General features: G+C 54.3%; 1 protein-coding gene across 2 annotated transcripts; it reads right to left on the reverse strand.

The window, feature by feature from the left end:
* Window positions 1-50: 50 nt before the first annotated feature.
* vkorc1 (vitamin K epoxide reductase complex, subunit 1) lies at window positions 51-10,878 on the reverse strand. Of its 2 annotated transcripts, NM_001006927.1 has the most exon segments (4): window positions 51-1,336; window positions 1,534-1,643; window positions 10,197-10,502; window positions 10,587-10,878. In NM_001006927.1, coding segments are annotated over 3 exon segments (510 nt in total). In that variant the 5' UTR covers window positions 10,367-10,502; window positions 10,587-10,878; the 3' UTR covers window positions 51-1,106.
* Between the last annotated feature and the right edge of the window lie 2,289 nt (window positions 10,879-13,167).

A 13,167-nucleotide genomic window follows, 5' to 3' on the forward strand; every position in this document is an offset into this window, starting at 1 on the left:
GTGCATGATGGGAGAGCTGGGTCCTACAGAGACTCAGTACCACTCTGCTGTAAAATATAGGGACTTTATTACAAAATGCCATAGAAAAGGGAATGGTACTGTAACAGCGGGTAGTAACGTATCAGGCACTCGAGGTAAAGTCCATATCTGCCCCACAGGCAGGGTTAGAATTTGTTCTCTTCACATCGGCAGCATAGAAACGGGCTCAGATTTTGCACTTGGGGGCGGGACAAAGCGGCAGGTGGGCCCCTCCCCCTTGGGGGTGATGATAAATGCCCTGATAGGAACCTAATAACAACGGGCACCTTGGGTAACGGCTGCAGAACTATGGGAGACTGAACTGGGTGGATTTAGTGCAAAATTCAAGGGGAAGTTTACCTATAAATTAACTTTTTAACATGATGCAGGCGGTGATATTCTGAGACAATTAGAAACTGGTGTTGCTAGGGTCCGGTTTACCCTGGCAACTGGGCAGTGGTTTGAATGAGAGACTGGAAGCTATGAATTAGGGATGCACCGAATCCAGGATTCACTTCGGTATTCGTCCGAATATGTTGGGGTGGGTTTGGGGGTTCAGCTGAACCCAAAAAAGTGGGTTTGGCGCATCCCTACTAAGAATCGGCCATTCTGAAAAGTTAATCTACAGGTGAACTTCCCCTTTAAACATTAAAGGCAGATACATCTGGACATGTTTAATGTTATGTGCTTTCAGCCATGTTGGTTCCTTCGAGCACAGGCCCATAGGGGGGAGACTCAGATCCATTAACTCCTGCTTTGCCGTTGCACCGAAAAGGCAAACAACGATACCAAAGTGCGTCCGTAAACGCCCTTGGGGGGGGGGTTATGTAATCAAAGGCACTAAGTTTGCCCAGGAGCAGTAACACCATAGCAACCAATCAGCAGGTAGCATTTACCGGTCATCTTATTGGTTGCTATGGGTTAATGCTACAGGGGTAAGTGTTCTACGATGAAGGCAAAGTTTGTTGCTTGTAGTGTAAATCTCTATTATGGGATGTCGGTTGCTGCTGGGTAGGGGGGTAAGGCAGATGGTGGTATAAGGGTGTCCGGCCCACTGTGATTGGTTCGTTGGCCACCTCACGTCCCAGTTAGTTCTTCTTGCGCTTGTTCTTTTGCTTCTTGGGGGGCGCTCGGAGGGAGGCCAGGCGCTTGAGGTTGAGCAGCAGGAGGCAGAAGTTCAGGGCGTAGGTGGTGACGCAGATGACGCAGAAGTCCTCCAACACGTAGAAGAGGATGTAGGCCAAGTACAGCGAGCCGGCGATGGACACCAGCGACGTCCCCAGCAGCGCGGCGGCAGCGCCCACCGATCCGCTGAAACCTGATTGGGCAAAGATCCCTCGTTAGTGTCATATGGGCAGGAGGAGTCCCCCCATAATGCCTTGCACAAAACGCGCAGGGGATTGTGGGAACCATTTAGAGAGTAACTGACCATGACTACTGACTGACTAGTAGGTTTAAGTTGCCCTTTAAAGGAAGATGCCCAGGACAGCAGGCCCAGTAGAGCGTTTCTCTTACCCAGCAGGACCTGCAGGCCGTAGAAGAGGATCCCAAACACGCTGTTGGGCTGATTCAGGAAGCTCTGCCGGCCCAGTATCTGCTCCACCAGCCCAAAGCCTCGGCCCCACCTGAAATACAGAGCAGGAGTTAGAATGGGATTCACAGGTATTGCCCCCTAGGGACCCCCATCCCTTCCAATGCCCAGAGCCACTGGTCTCTTAGAGCTTTACTTGTCCTTTAAAGCCCTCATGTGATCACAGTGCAGCAAGTGGACAAGAAACATGGCCGCCCCCATAGAAAAGACTTTGAGGTGGACCCTTAGGCTGGGGCCATAAACTGCTACTGGTTTCTCCAGCACTGAAAGGGTAAATAGCAAATCAGTGGGGGAATCATTGGAACTGGTATGTCTGGCACTGAAAGGGTGAACTGTCCCATTCATTCCCCTGGTGCCAATCAGACAGGCAGTGTCCCATTCATTCCCCTGGTGCCAATCAGACAGGCAGTGTCCCATTCCTTTGGTGCCAATCAGACAGGCAGTGTCCCATTCATTCCCCTGGTGCCAATCAGACAGGCAGTGTCCCATTCATTCCCCTGGTGCCAATCAGACAGGCAGTGTCCCATTCCTTTGGTGCCAATCAGACAGGCAGTGTCCCATTCATTCCCCTGGTGCCAATCAGACAGGCAGTGTCCCATTCATTCCCCTGGTGCCAATCAGACAGGCAGTGTCCCATTCAGTTCCCTGGTGCCAATCAGACAGGCAGTGTCCCATTCAGTTCCCCTGGTGCCAATCAGACAGGCAGTGTCCCATTCATTCCCCTGGTGCCAATCAGACAGGCAGTGTCCCATTCATTCCCCTGGTGCCAATCAGACAGGCAGTGTCCCATTCAGTTCCTGGTGCCAATCAGACAGGCAGTGTCCCATTCAGTTCCCTGGTGCCAATCAGACAGGCAGTGTCCCATTCAGTTTCCCTGGTGCCAATCAGACAGGCAGTGTCCCATTCAGTTCCCTGGTGCCAATCAGACAGGCAGTGTCCCATTCAGTTCCCTGGTGCCAATCAGACAGGCAGTGTCCCATTCATTCCCCTGGTGCCAATCAGACAGGCAGTGTCCCATTCATTCCCCTGGTGCCAATCAGACAGGCAGTGTCCCATTCATTCCCCTGGTGCCAATCAGACAGGCAGTGTCCCATTCAGTTCCCTGGTGCCAATCAGACAGGCAGTGTCCCCATTCAGTTCCCTGGTGCCAATCAGACAGGCAGTGTCCCATTCAGTTCCCTGGTGCCAATCAGACAGGCAGTGTCCCATTCATTCCCCTGGTGCCAATCGACAGGCAGTGTCCCATTCCTTTTGGTGCCAATCAGACAGGCAGTGTCCCATTCATTCCCCTGGTGCCAATCAGACAGGCAGTGTCCCATTCATTCCCCTGGTGCCAATCAGACAGGCAGTGTCCCATTCCTTTGGTGCCAATCAGACAGGCAGTGTCCCATTCCTTTGGTGCCAATCAGACAGCAGTGTCCCATTCCTTTGGTGCCAATCAGACAGGCAGTGTCCCATTCATTCCCCTGGTGCCAATCAGACAGGCAGTGTCCCATTCATTCCCCTGGTGCCAATCAGACAGGCAGTGTCCCATTCATTCCCCTGGTGCCAATCAGACAGGCAGTGTCCCATTCATTCCTCTGGTGCCAATCAGACAGGCAGTGTCCCATTCATTCCCCTGGTGCCAATCAGACAGGCAGTGTCCCATTCATTCCCCTGGTGCCAATCAGACAGGCAGTGTCCCATTCATTCCCCTGGTGCCAATCAGACAGGCAGTGTCCCATTCATTCCCCTGGTGCCAATCAGACAGGCAGTGTCCCATTCAGTTCCCTGGTGCCAATCAGACAGGCAGTGTCCCATTCAGTTCCCTGGTGCCAATCAGACAGGCAGTGTCCCATTCAGTTCCCTGGTGCCAATCAGACAGGCAGTGTCCCATTCATTCCCCTGGTGCCAATCAGACAGGCAGTGTCCCATTCCTTGGTGCCAATCATACAGGCAGTGTCCCATTCATTCCCCTGGTGCCAATCAGACAGGCAGTGTCCATTCATTCCCCTGGTGCCAATCAGACAGGCAGTGTCCCATTCATTCCCCTGGTGCCAATCAGACAGGCAGTGTCCCATTCATTCCCCTGGTGCCAATCAGACAGGCAGTGTCCCATTCAGTCCCCTGGTGCCAATCAGGCAGGCAGTGTCCCATTCATTCCCCTGGTGCCAATCAGACAGGCAGTGTCCCATTCATTCCCCTGGTGCCAATCAGACAGGCAGTGTCCCATTCAGTCCCCTGGTGCCAATCAGGCAGGCAGTGTCCCATTCATTCCCCTGGTGCCAATCAGACAGGCAGTGTCCCATTCATTCCCCTGGTGCCAATCAGACAGGCAGTGTCCCATTCCTTTGGTGCCAATCAGACAGGCAGTGTCCCATTCCTTTGGTGCCAATCAGACAGGCAGTGTCCCATTCAGTCCCCTGGTGCCAATCAGACAGGCAGTGTCCCATTCATTCCCCTGGTGCCAATCAGACAGGCAGTGTCCCATTCAGTTCCCTGGTGCCAATCAGACAGGCAGTGTCCCATTCCTTTGGTGCCAATCAGACAGGCAGTGTCCCATTCCTTTGGTGCCAATCAGACAGGCAGTGTCCCATTCCTTTGGTGCCAATCAGACAGGCAGTGTCCCATTCCTTTGGTGCCAATCAGACAGGCAGTGTCCCATTCATTCCCCTGGTGCCAATCAGACAGGCAGTGTCCCATTCATTCCCCTGGTGCCAATCAGACAGGCAGTGTCCCATTCATTCCCCTGGTGCCAATCAGACAGGCAGTGTCCCATTCATTCCCCTGGTGCCAATCAGACAGGCAGTGTCCCATTCATTCCCCTGGTGCCAATCAGACAGGCAGTGTCCCATTCATTCCCCTGGTGCCAATCAGACAGGCAGTGTACCATTCCCCTGGTGCCAATCAGACAGGCAGTGTCCCATTCATTCCCCTGGTGCCAATCAGACAGGCAGTGTCCCATTCAGTTCCCTGGTGCCAATCAGACAGGCAGTGTCCCATTCAGTTCCCTGGTGCCAATCAGACAGGCAGTGTCCCATTCATTCCCCTGGTGCCAATCAGACAGGCAGTGTACCATTCCCCTGGTGCCAATCAGACAGGCAGTGTCCCATTCATTCCCCTGGTGCCAATCAGACGGCAGTGTCCCATTCATTCCCCTGCTGCCAATCAGACAGGCAGTGTCCCATTCCTTTGGTGCCAATCAGACAGGCAGTGTCCCATTCCTTTGGTGCCAATCAGACAGGCAGTGTCCCATTCATTCCCCTGCTGCCAATCAGACAGGCAGTGTCCCATTCCTTTGGTGCCAATCAGACAGGCAGTGTCCCATTCATTCCCCTGGTGCCAATCAGACAGGCCCATCATCCCTGGTGCCATCAACAGCCATTCATTCCCCTGGTGCCAATCAGACAGGCAGTGTCCCATTCATTCCCCTGGTGCCAATCAGACAGGCAGTGTCCCATTCATTCCCCTGGTGCCAATCAGACAGGCAGTGTCCCATTCATTCCCCTGGTGCCAATCAGACAGGGCAGTGTCCCATTCATTCCCCTGGTGCCAATCAGACAGGCAGTGTCCCATTCATTCCCCTGGTGCCAATCAGACAGGCAGTGTCCCATTCATTCCCCTGGTGCCAATCAGACAGGCAGTGTCCCATTCAGTCCCCTGGTGCCAATCAGACAGGCAGTGTCCCATTCAGTTCCCCTGGTGCCAATCAGACAGGCAGTGTCCCATTCATTCCCCTGGTGCCAATCAGACAGGCAGTGTCCCATTCATTCCCCTGGTGCCAATCAGACAGGCAGTGTCCCATTCCTTTGGTGCCAATCAGACAGGCAGTGTCCCATTCCTTTGGTGCCAATCAGACAGGCAGTGTCCCATTCCTTTGGTGCCAATCAGACAGGCAGTGTCCCATTCCTTTGGTGCCAATCAGACAGGCAGTGTCCCATTCATTCCCCTGGTGCCAATCAGACAGGCAGTGTCCCATTCATTCCCCTGGTGCCAATCAGACAGGCAGTGTCCCATTCATTCCCCTGGTGCCAATCAGACAGGCAGTGTCCCATTCATTCCCCTGGTGCCGATCAGACAGGCAGTGTCCCATTCATTCCCCTGGTGCCAATCAGACAGGCAGTGTCCCATTCATTCCCCTGGTGCCAATCAGACAGGCAGTGTACCATTCCCCTGGTGCCAATCAGACAGGCAGTGTCCCATTCATTCCCCTGGTGCCAATCAGACAGGCAGTGTCCCATTCAGTTCCCTGGTGCCAATCAGACAGGCAGTGTCCCATTCAGTTCCCTGGTGCCAATCAGACAGGCAGTGTCCCATTCATTCCCCTGGTGCCAATCAGACAGGCAGTGTACCATTCCCCTGGTGCCAATCAGACAGGCAGTGTCCCATTCATTCCCCTGGTGCCAATCAGACAGGCAGTGTCCCATTCATTCCCCTGCTGCCAATCAGACAGGCAGTGTCCCATTCCTTTGGTGCCAATCAGACAGGCAGTGTCCCATTCCTTTGGTGCCAATCAGACAGGCAGTGTCCCATTCCTTTGGTGCCAATCAGACAGGCAGTGTCCCATTCATTCCCCTGCTGCCAATCAGACAGGCAGTGTCCCATTCCTTTGGTGCCAATCAGACAGGCAGTGTCCCATTCATTCCCCTGGTGCCAATCAGACAGGCAGTGTCCCATTCATTCCCCTGGTGCCAATCAGACAGGCAGTGTCCCATTCATTCCCCTGGTGCCAATCAGACAGGCAGTGTCCCATTCATTCCCCTGGTGCCAATCAGACAGGCAGTGTCCCATTCATTCCCCTGGTGCCAATCAGACAGGCAGTGTCCCATTCATTTCCCTGGTGCCAATCAGACAGGCAGTGTCCCATTCATTCCCCTGGTGCCAATCAGACAGGCAGTGTCCCATTCATTCCCCTGGTGCCAATCAGACAGGCAGTGTCCCATTCAGTCCCCTGGTGCCAATCAGACAGGCAGTGTCCCATTCATTCCCCTGGTGCCAATCAGACAGGCAGTGTCCCATTCATTCCCCTGCTGCCAATCAGACAGGCAGTGTCCCATTCCTTTGGTGCCAATCAGACAGGCAGTGTCCCATTCCTTTGGTGCCAATCAGACAGGCAGTGTCCCATTCAGTCCCCTGGTGCCAATCAGACAGGCAGTGTCCCATTCCTTTGGTGCCAATCAGACAGGCAGTGTCCCATTCCTTTGGTGCCAATCAGACAGGCAGTGTCCCATTCATTCCCCTGGTGCCAATCAGACAGGCAGTGTCCCATTCCTTTGGTGCCAATCAGACAGGCAGTGTCCCATTCAGTCCCCTGGTGCCAATCAGACAGGCAGTGTCCCATTCCTTTGGTGCCAATCAGACAGGCAGTGTCCCATTCATTCCCCTGGTGCCAATCAGACAGGCAGTGTCCCATTCCTTTGGTGCCAATCAGACAGGCAGTGTCCCATTCATTCCCCTGGTGCCAATCAGACAGGCAGTGTCCCATTCATTCCCCTGGTGCCAATCAGACAGGCAGTGTCCCATTCAGTTCCCTGGTGCCAATCAGACAGGCAGTGTCCCATTCATTCCCCTGGTGCCAATCAGACAGGCAGTGTCCCATTCATCCCCTGGTGCCAATCAGACAGGCAGTGTCCCATTCCTTTGGTGCCAATCAGACAGGCAGTGTCCCATTCCTTTGGTGCCAATCAGACAGGCAGTGTCCCATTCCTTTGGTGCCAGACAGGCAGTGTCCCATTCCTTTGGTGCCAATCAGACAGGCAGTGTCCCATTCCTTTGGTGCCAATCAGACAGGCAGTGTCCCATTCCTTTGGTGCCAATCAGACAGGCAGTGTCCCATTCCTTTGGTGCCAATCAGACAGGCAGTGTCCCATTCCTTTGGTGCCAATCAGACAGGCAGTGTCCCATTCATTCCCCTGGTGCCAATCAGACAGGCAGTGTCCCATTCCTTTGGTGCCAATCAGACAGGCAGTGTCCCATTCCTTTGGTGCCAATCAGACAGGCAGTGTCCCATTCCTTTGGTGCCAATCAGACAGGCAGTGTCCCATTCCTTTGGTGCCAATCAGACAGGCAGTGTCCCATTCAGTTCCCTGGTGCCAATCAGACAGGCAGTGTCCCATTCATTCCCCTGGTGCCAATCAGACAGGCAGTGTCCCATTCATTCCCCTGGTGCCAATCAGACAGGGCAGTGTCCCATTCATTCCCCTGGTGCCAATCAGACAGGCAGTGTCCCATTCATTCCCCTGGTGCCAATCAGACAGGCAGTGTCCCATTCATTCCCTGGTGCCAATCAGACAGGCAGTGTCCCATTCATTCCCCTGGTGCCAATCAGACAGGCAGTGTCCCATTCAGTCCCCTGGTGCCAATCAGACAGGCAGTGTCCCATTCATTCCCCTGCTGCCAATCAGACAGGCAGTGTCCCATTCCTTTGGTGCCAATCAGACAGGCAGTGTCCCATTCCTTTGGTGCCAATCAGACAGGCAGTGTCCCATTCAGTCCCCTGGTGCCAATCAGACAGGCAGTGTCCCATTCCTTTGGTGCCAATCAGACAGGCAGTGTCCCATTCATTCCCCTGGTGCCAATCAGACAGGCAGTGTCCCATTCCTTTGGTGCCAATCAGACAGGCAGTGTCCCATTCAGTCCCTGGTGCCAATCAGACAGGCAGTGTCCCATTCCTTTGGTGCCAATCAGACAGGCAGTGTCCCATTCAGTCCCCTGGTGCCAATCAGACAGGCAGTGTCCCATTCCTTTGGTGCCAATCAGACAGGCAGTGTCCCATTCATTCCCCTGGTGCCAATCAGACAGGCAGTGTCCCATTCCTTTTGGTGCCAATCAGACAGGCAGTGTCCCATTCAGTCCCCTGGTGCCAATCAGACAGGCAGTGTCCCATTCCTTTGGTGCCAATCAGACAGGCAGTTACCCATTCATTCCCCTGGTGCCAATCAGACAGGCAGTGTCCCATTCCTTTGGTGCCAATCAGACAGGCAGTGTCCCATTCATTCCCCTGGTGCCAATCAGACAGGCAGTGTCCCATTCATTCCCCTGGTGCCAATCAGACAGGCAGTGTCCCATTCCTTTGGTGCCAATCAGACAGGCAGTGTCCCATTCATTCCCCTGGTGCCAATCAGACAGGCAGTGTCCCATTCCTTTGGTGCCAATCAGACAGGCAGTGTCCCATTCAGTCCCCTGGTGCCAATCAGACAGGCAGTGTCCCATTCCTTTGGTGCCAATCAGACAGGCAGTGTCCCATTCAGTCCCCTGGTGCCAATCAGACAGGCAGTGTCCCATTCCTTTGGTGCCAATCAGACAGGCAGTGTCCCATTCATTCCCCTGGTGCCAATCAGACAGGCAGTGTCCCATTCCTTTGGTGCCAATCAGACAGGCAGTGTCCCATTCAGTCCCCTGGTGCCAATCAGACAGGCAGTGTCCCATTCCTTTGGTGCCAATCAGACAGGCAGTTACCCATTCATTCCCCTGGTGCCAATCAGACAGGCAGTGTCCCATTCCTTTGGTGCCAATCAGACAGGCAGTGTCCCATTCATTCCCCTGGTGCCAATCAGACAGGCAGTGTCCCATTCATTCCCCTGGTGCCAATCAGACAGGCAGTGTCCCATTCAGTTCCCTGGTGCCAATCAGACAGGCAGTGTCCCATTCATTCCCTGGTGCCAATCAGACAGGCAGTGTCCCATTCATCCCCCTGGTGCCAATCAGACAGGCAGTGTCCCATTCCTTTGGTGCCAATCAGACAGGCAGTGTCCCATTCCTTTGGTGCCAATCAGACAGGCAGTGTCCCATTCCTTTGGTGCCAGACAGGCAGTGTCCCATTCCTTTGGTGCCAATCAGACAGGCAGTGTCCCATTCCTTTGGTGCCAATCAGACAGGCAGTGTCCCATTCCTTTGGTGCCAATCAGACAGGCAGTGTCCCATTCCTTTGGTGCCAATCAGACAGGCAGTGTCCCATTCCTTTGGTGCCAATCAGACAGGCAGTGTCCCATTCCTTTGGTGCCAATCAGACAGGCAGTGTCCCATTCATTCCCCTGGTGCCAATCAGACAGGCAGTGTCCCATTCCTTTGGTGCCAATCAGACAGGCAGTGTCCCATTCCTTTGGTGCCAATCAGACAGGCAGTGTCCCATTCCTTTGGTGCCAATCAGACAGGCAGTGTCCCATTCCTTTGGTGCCAATCAGACAGGCAGTGTCCCATTCAGTTCCCTGGTGCCAATCAGACAGGCAGTGTCCCATTCATTCCCCTGGTGCCAATCAGACAGGCAGTGTCCCATTCATTCCCCTGGTGCCAATCAGACAGGCAGTGTCCCATTCATTCCCCTGGTGCCAATCAGACAGGCAGTGTCCCATTCATTCCCCTGGTGCCAATCAGACAGGCAGTGTCCCATTCATTCCCCTGGTGCCAATCAGACAGGCAGTGTCCCATTCAGTTCCCTGGTGCCAATCAGACAGGCAGTGTCCCATTCATTCCCCTGGTGCCAATCAGACAGGCAGTGTCCCATTCATTCCCCTGGTGCCAATCAGACAGGCAGTGTCCCATTCATTCCCCTGGTGCCAATCAGACAGACAAGATGCCCCCTTAGCCCAATTAACCCCCAAGTACGCACCTGGAAGTGAAGACCTTGGAGCAGCTGATGGAGGGGTTAATATCGCACAGGGCAGTGTAGTTGGCATCTCTCTCCCTGGAAGTCTCCACATGGTAGGCATAGACTGACAGGGCAATACCCACACCGCACAGCAGCAGCCGCACTGCCCTCTCCCAGCCTGGCACAGCCATCAGGTAGTGAGGTATTAGCAGCACCCAGGCAGGTAGGTATATGCAGCAGCACCCAGGCAGGTAGGTATATGCAGCAGCACCCAGGCAGGTAGGTATATGCAGCAGCACCCAGGCAGGTAGGTATATGCAGCAGCACCCAGGCAGGTAGGTATATGCAGCAGCACCCAGGCAGGTAGGTATATGCAGCAGCACCCAGGCAGGTAGGTATATGCAGCAGCACCCAGGTAGGTAGGTATATGCAGCAGCACCCAGGTAGGTAGGTATATGCAGCAGCACCCAGGTAGGTAGGTATATGCAGCAGCACCCAGGTAGGTAGGTATATGCAGCAGCACCCAGGCAGGTAGGTATATGCAGCAGCACCCAGGCAGGTAGTTATATGAAGGGATCAGCAGCACCCAGGCAGGTAGGTATATGCAGGGATCAGCAGCACCCAGGTAGGTAGGTATATGCAGGGATCAGCAGCACCCAGCACCCAGCACCCAGCGATAGCCACGTATAGCACCCAGGGGCGGACACCGCTCGGAATGACCACTCAGCAGCCACAGAGCCCTTATCCCACCGGGAGAGCTGACGTGGGCATCACAGAGAGACCAGCTGCCCATTTAAACGGGGAGCTATGCCATTGGGTGGGAGATCCGGGGAGCTATGCCATTGGGTGGGAGACCCGGAAGAGGCGGGACGCTATGGAACAATGCATGCTGGGAATTGTAGTTTGTGCCGTTAGGATGGAACTAATCAGCAGTAGGGAGAGCGCAGAATACAAGGGGCAGCCTCTGTACAGCGAGCTGGGGGCTGGGGGGTATTTCATTCAGATCCCCCCATGGGGCTACTCCTCTAGCTTATTCCCCTCTACCCCTGTGCCAGTTAGATTGTAAGCTCTTCTGCCCCCCATGGGGCTACTCCTCTAGCTTATTCCCCTCTACCCCTGTGCCAGTTAGATTGTAAGCTCTTCTGCCCCCCATGGGGCTACTCCTCTAGCTTATTCCCCTCTACCGCTGTGCCAGTTAGATTGTAAGCTCTTCTGCCCCCCATGGGGCTACTCCTCTAGCTTATTCCCCTCTACCCCTGTGCCAGTTAGATTGTAAGCTCTTCTGCCCCCCATGGGACTACTCCTCTAGCTTATTCCCCTCTACCCCTGTGCCAGTTAGATTGTAAGCTCTTCTGCCCCCATGGGGCTACCCCTCTAGCTTATTCCCCTCTACCCCTGTGCCAGTTAGATTGTAAGCTCTTCTGCCCCCCATGGGGCTACCCCTCTAGCTTATTCCCCTCTACCGCTGTGCCAGTTAGATTGTAAGCTCTTCTGCCCCCCATGGGGCTACTCCTCTAGCTTATTCCCCTCTACCCTGTGCCAGTAGATTGTAAGCTCTTCTGCCCCCCATGGACTACTCCTCTAGCTTATTCCCCTCTACCCCTGTGCCAGTTAGATTGTAAGCTCTTCTGCCCCCCATGGGGCTACCCCTCTAGCTTATTCCCCTCTACCGCTGTGCCAGTTAGATTGTAAGCTCTTCTGCCCCCCATGGGGCTACCCCTCTAGCTTATTCCCCTCTACCCTGTGCCAGTTAGATTGTAAGCTCTTCTGTCCCCCATGGGGCTACTCCTCTAGCTTATTCCCCTCTACCCCTGTGCCAGTTAGATTGTAAGCTCTTCTGCCCCCCATGGGACTACTCCTCTAGCTTATTCCCCTCTACCCCTGTGCCAGTTAGATTGTAAGCTCTTCTGCCCCCCATGGGGCTTACTCCTCTAGCTTATTCCCCTCTACCCCTGTGCCAGTTAGATTGTAAGCTCTTCTGCCCCCCATGGGGCTACTCCTCTAGCTTATTCCCCTCTACCCCTGTGCCAGTTAGATTGTAAGCTCTTCTGCCCCCCATGGGGCTACCCCTCTAGCTTATTCCCCTCTACCCCTGTGCCAGTTAGATTGTAAGCTCTTCTGCCCCCATGGGGCTACTCCTCTAGCTTATTCCCCTCTACCCCTGTGCCAGTTAGATTGTAAGCTCTTCTGCCCCCCATGGGGCTACCCCTCTAGCTTATTCCCCTCTACCCCTGTGCCAGTTAGATTGTAAGCTCTTCTGCCCCCCATGGGGCTACCCCTCTAGCTTATTCCCCTCTACCCCTGTGCCAGTTAGATTGTAAGCTCTTCTGCCCCCCATGGGGCTACCCCTCTAGCTTATTCCCCTCTACCCCTGTGCCAGTTAGATTGTAAGCTCTTCTGCCCCCCCATGGGGCTACCCCTCTAGCTTATTCCCCTCTACCCCTGTGCCAGTTAGATTGTAAGCTCTTCTGCCCCCCATGGGGCTACTCCTCTAGCTTATTCCCCTCTACCCCTGTGCCAGTTAGATTGTAAGCTCTTCTGCCCCCCATGGGGCTACTCCTCTAGCTTATTCCCCTCTACCCCTGTGCCAGTTAGATTGTAAGCTCTTCTGCCCCCCATGGGGCTACCCCTCTAGCTTATTCCCCTCTACCCCTGTGCCAGTTAGATTGTAAGCTCTTCTGCCCCCCATGGGGCTACTCCTCTAGCTTATTCCCCTCTACCCCTGTGCCAGTTAGATTGTAAGCTCTTCTGCCCCCCATGGGGCTACCCCTCTAGCTTATTCCCCTCTACCCCTGTGCCAGTTAGATTGTAAGCTCTTCTGCCCCCCATGGGACTACTCCTCTAGCTTATTCCCCTCTACCCCTGTGCCAGTTAGATTGTAAGCTCTTCTGCCCCCCATGGGACTACTCCTCTAGCTTATTCCCCTCTACCCCTGTGCCAGTTAGATTGTAAGCTCTTCTGCCCCCCATGGGGCTACCCCTCTAGCTTATTC

Source organism: Xenopus tropicalis, chromosome 9 (assembly GCF_000004195.4).
Source record: "Xenopus tropicalis strain Nigerian chromosome 9, UCB_Xtro_10.0, whole genome shotgun sequence".
Taxonomy (NCBI): domain Eukaryota; kingdom Metazoa; phylum Chordata; class Amphibia; order Anura; family Pipidae; genus Xenopus; species Xenopus tropicalis.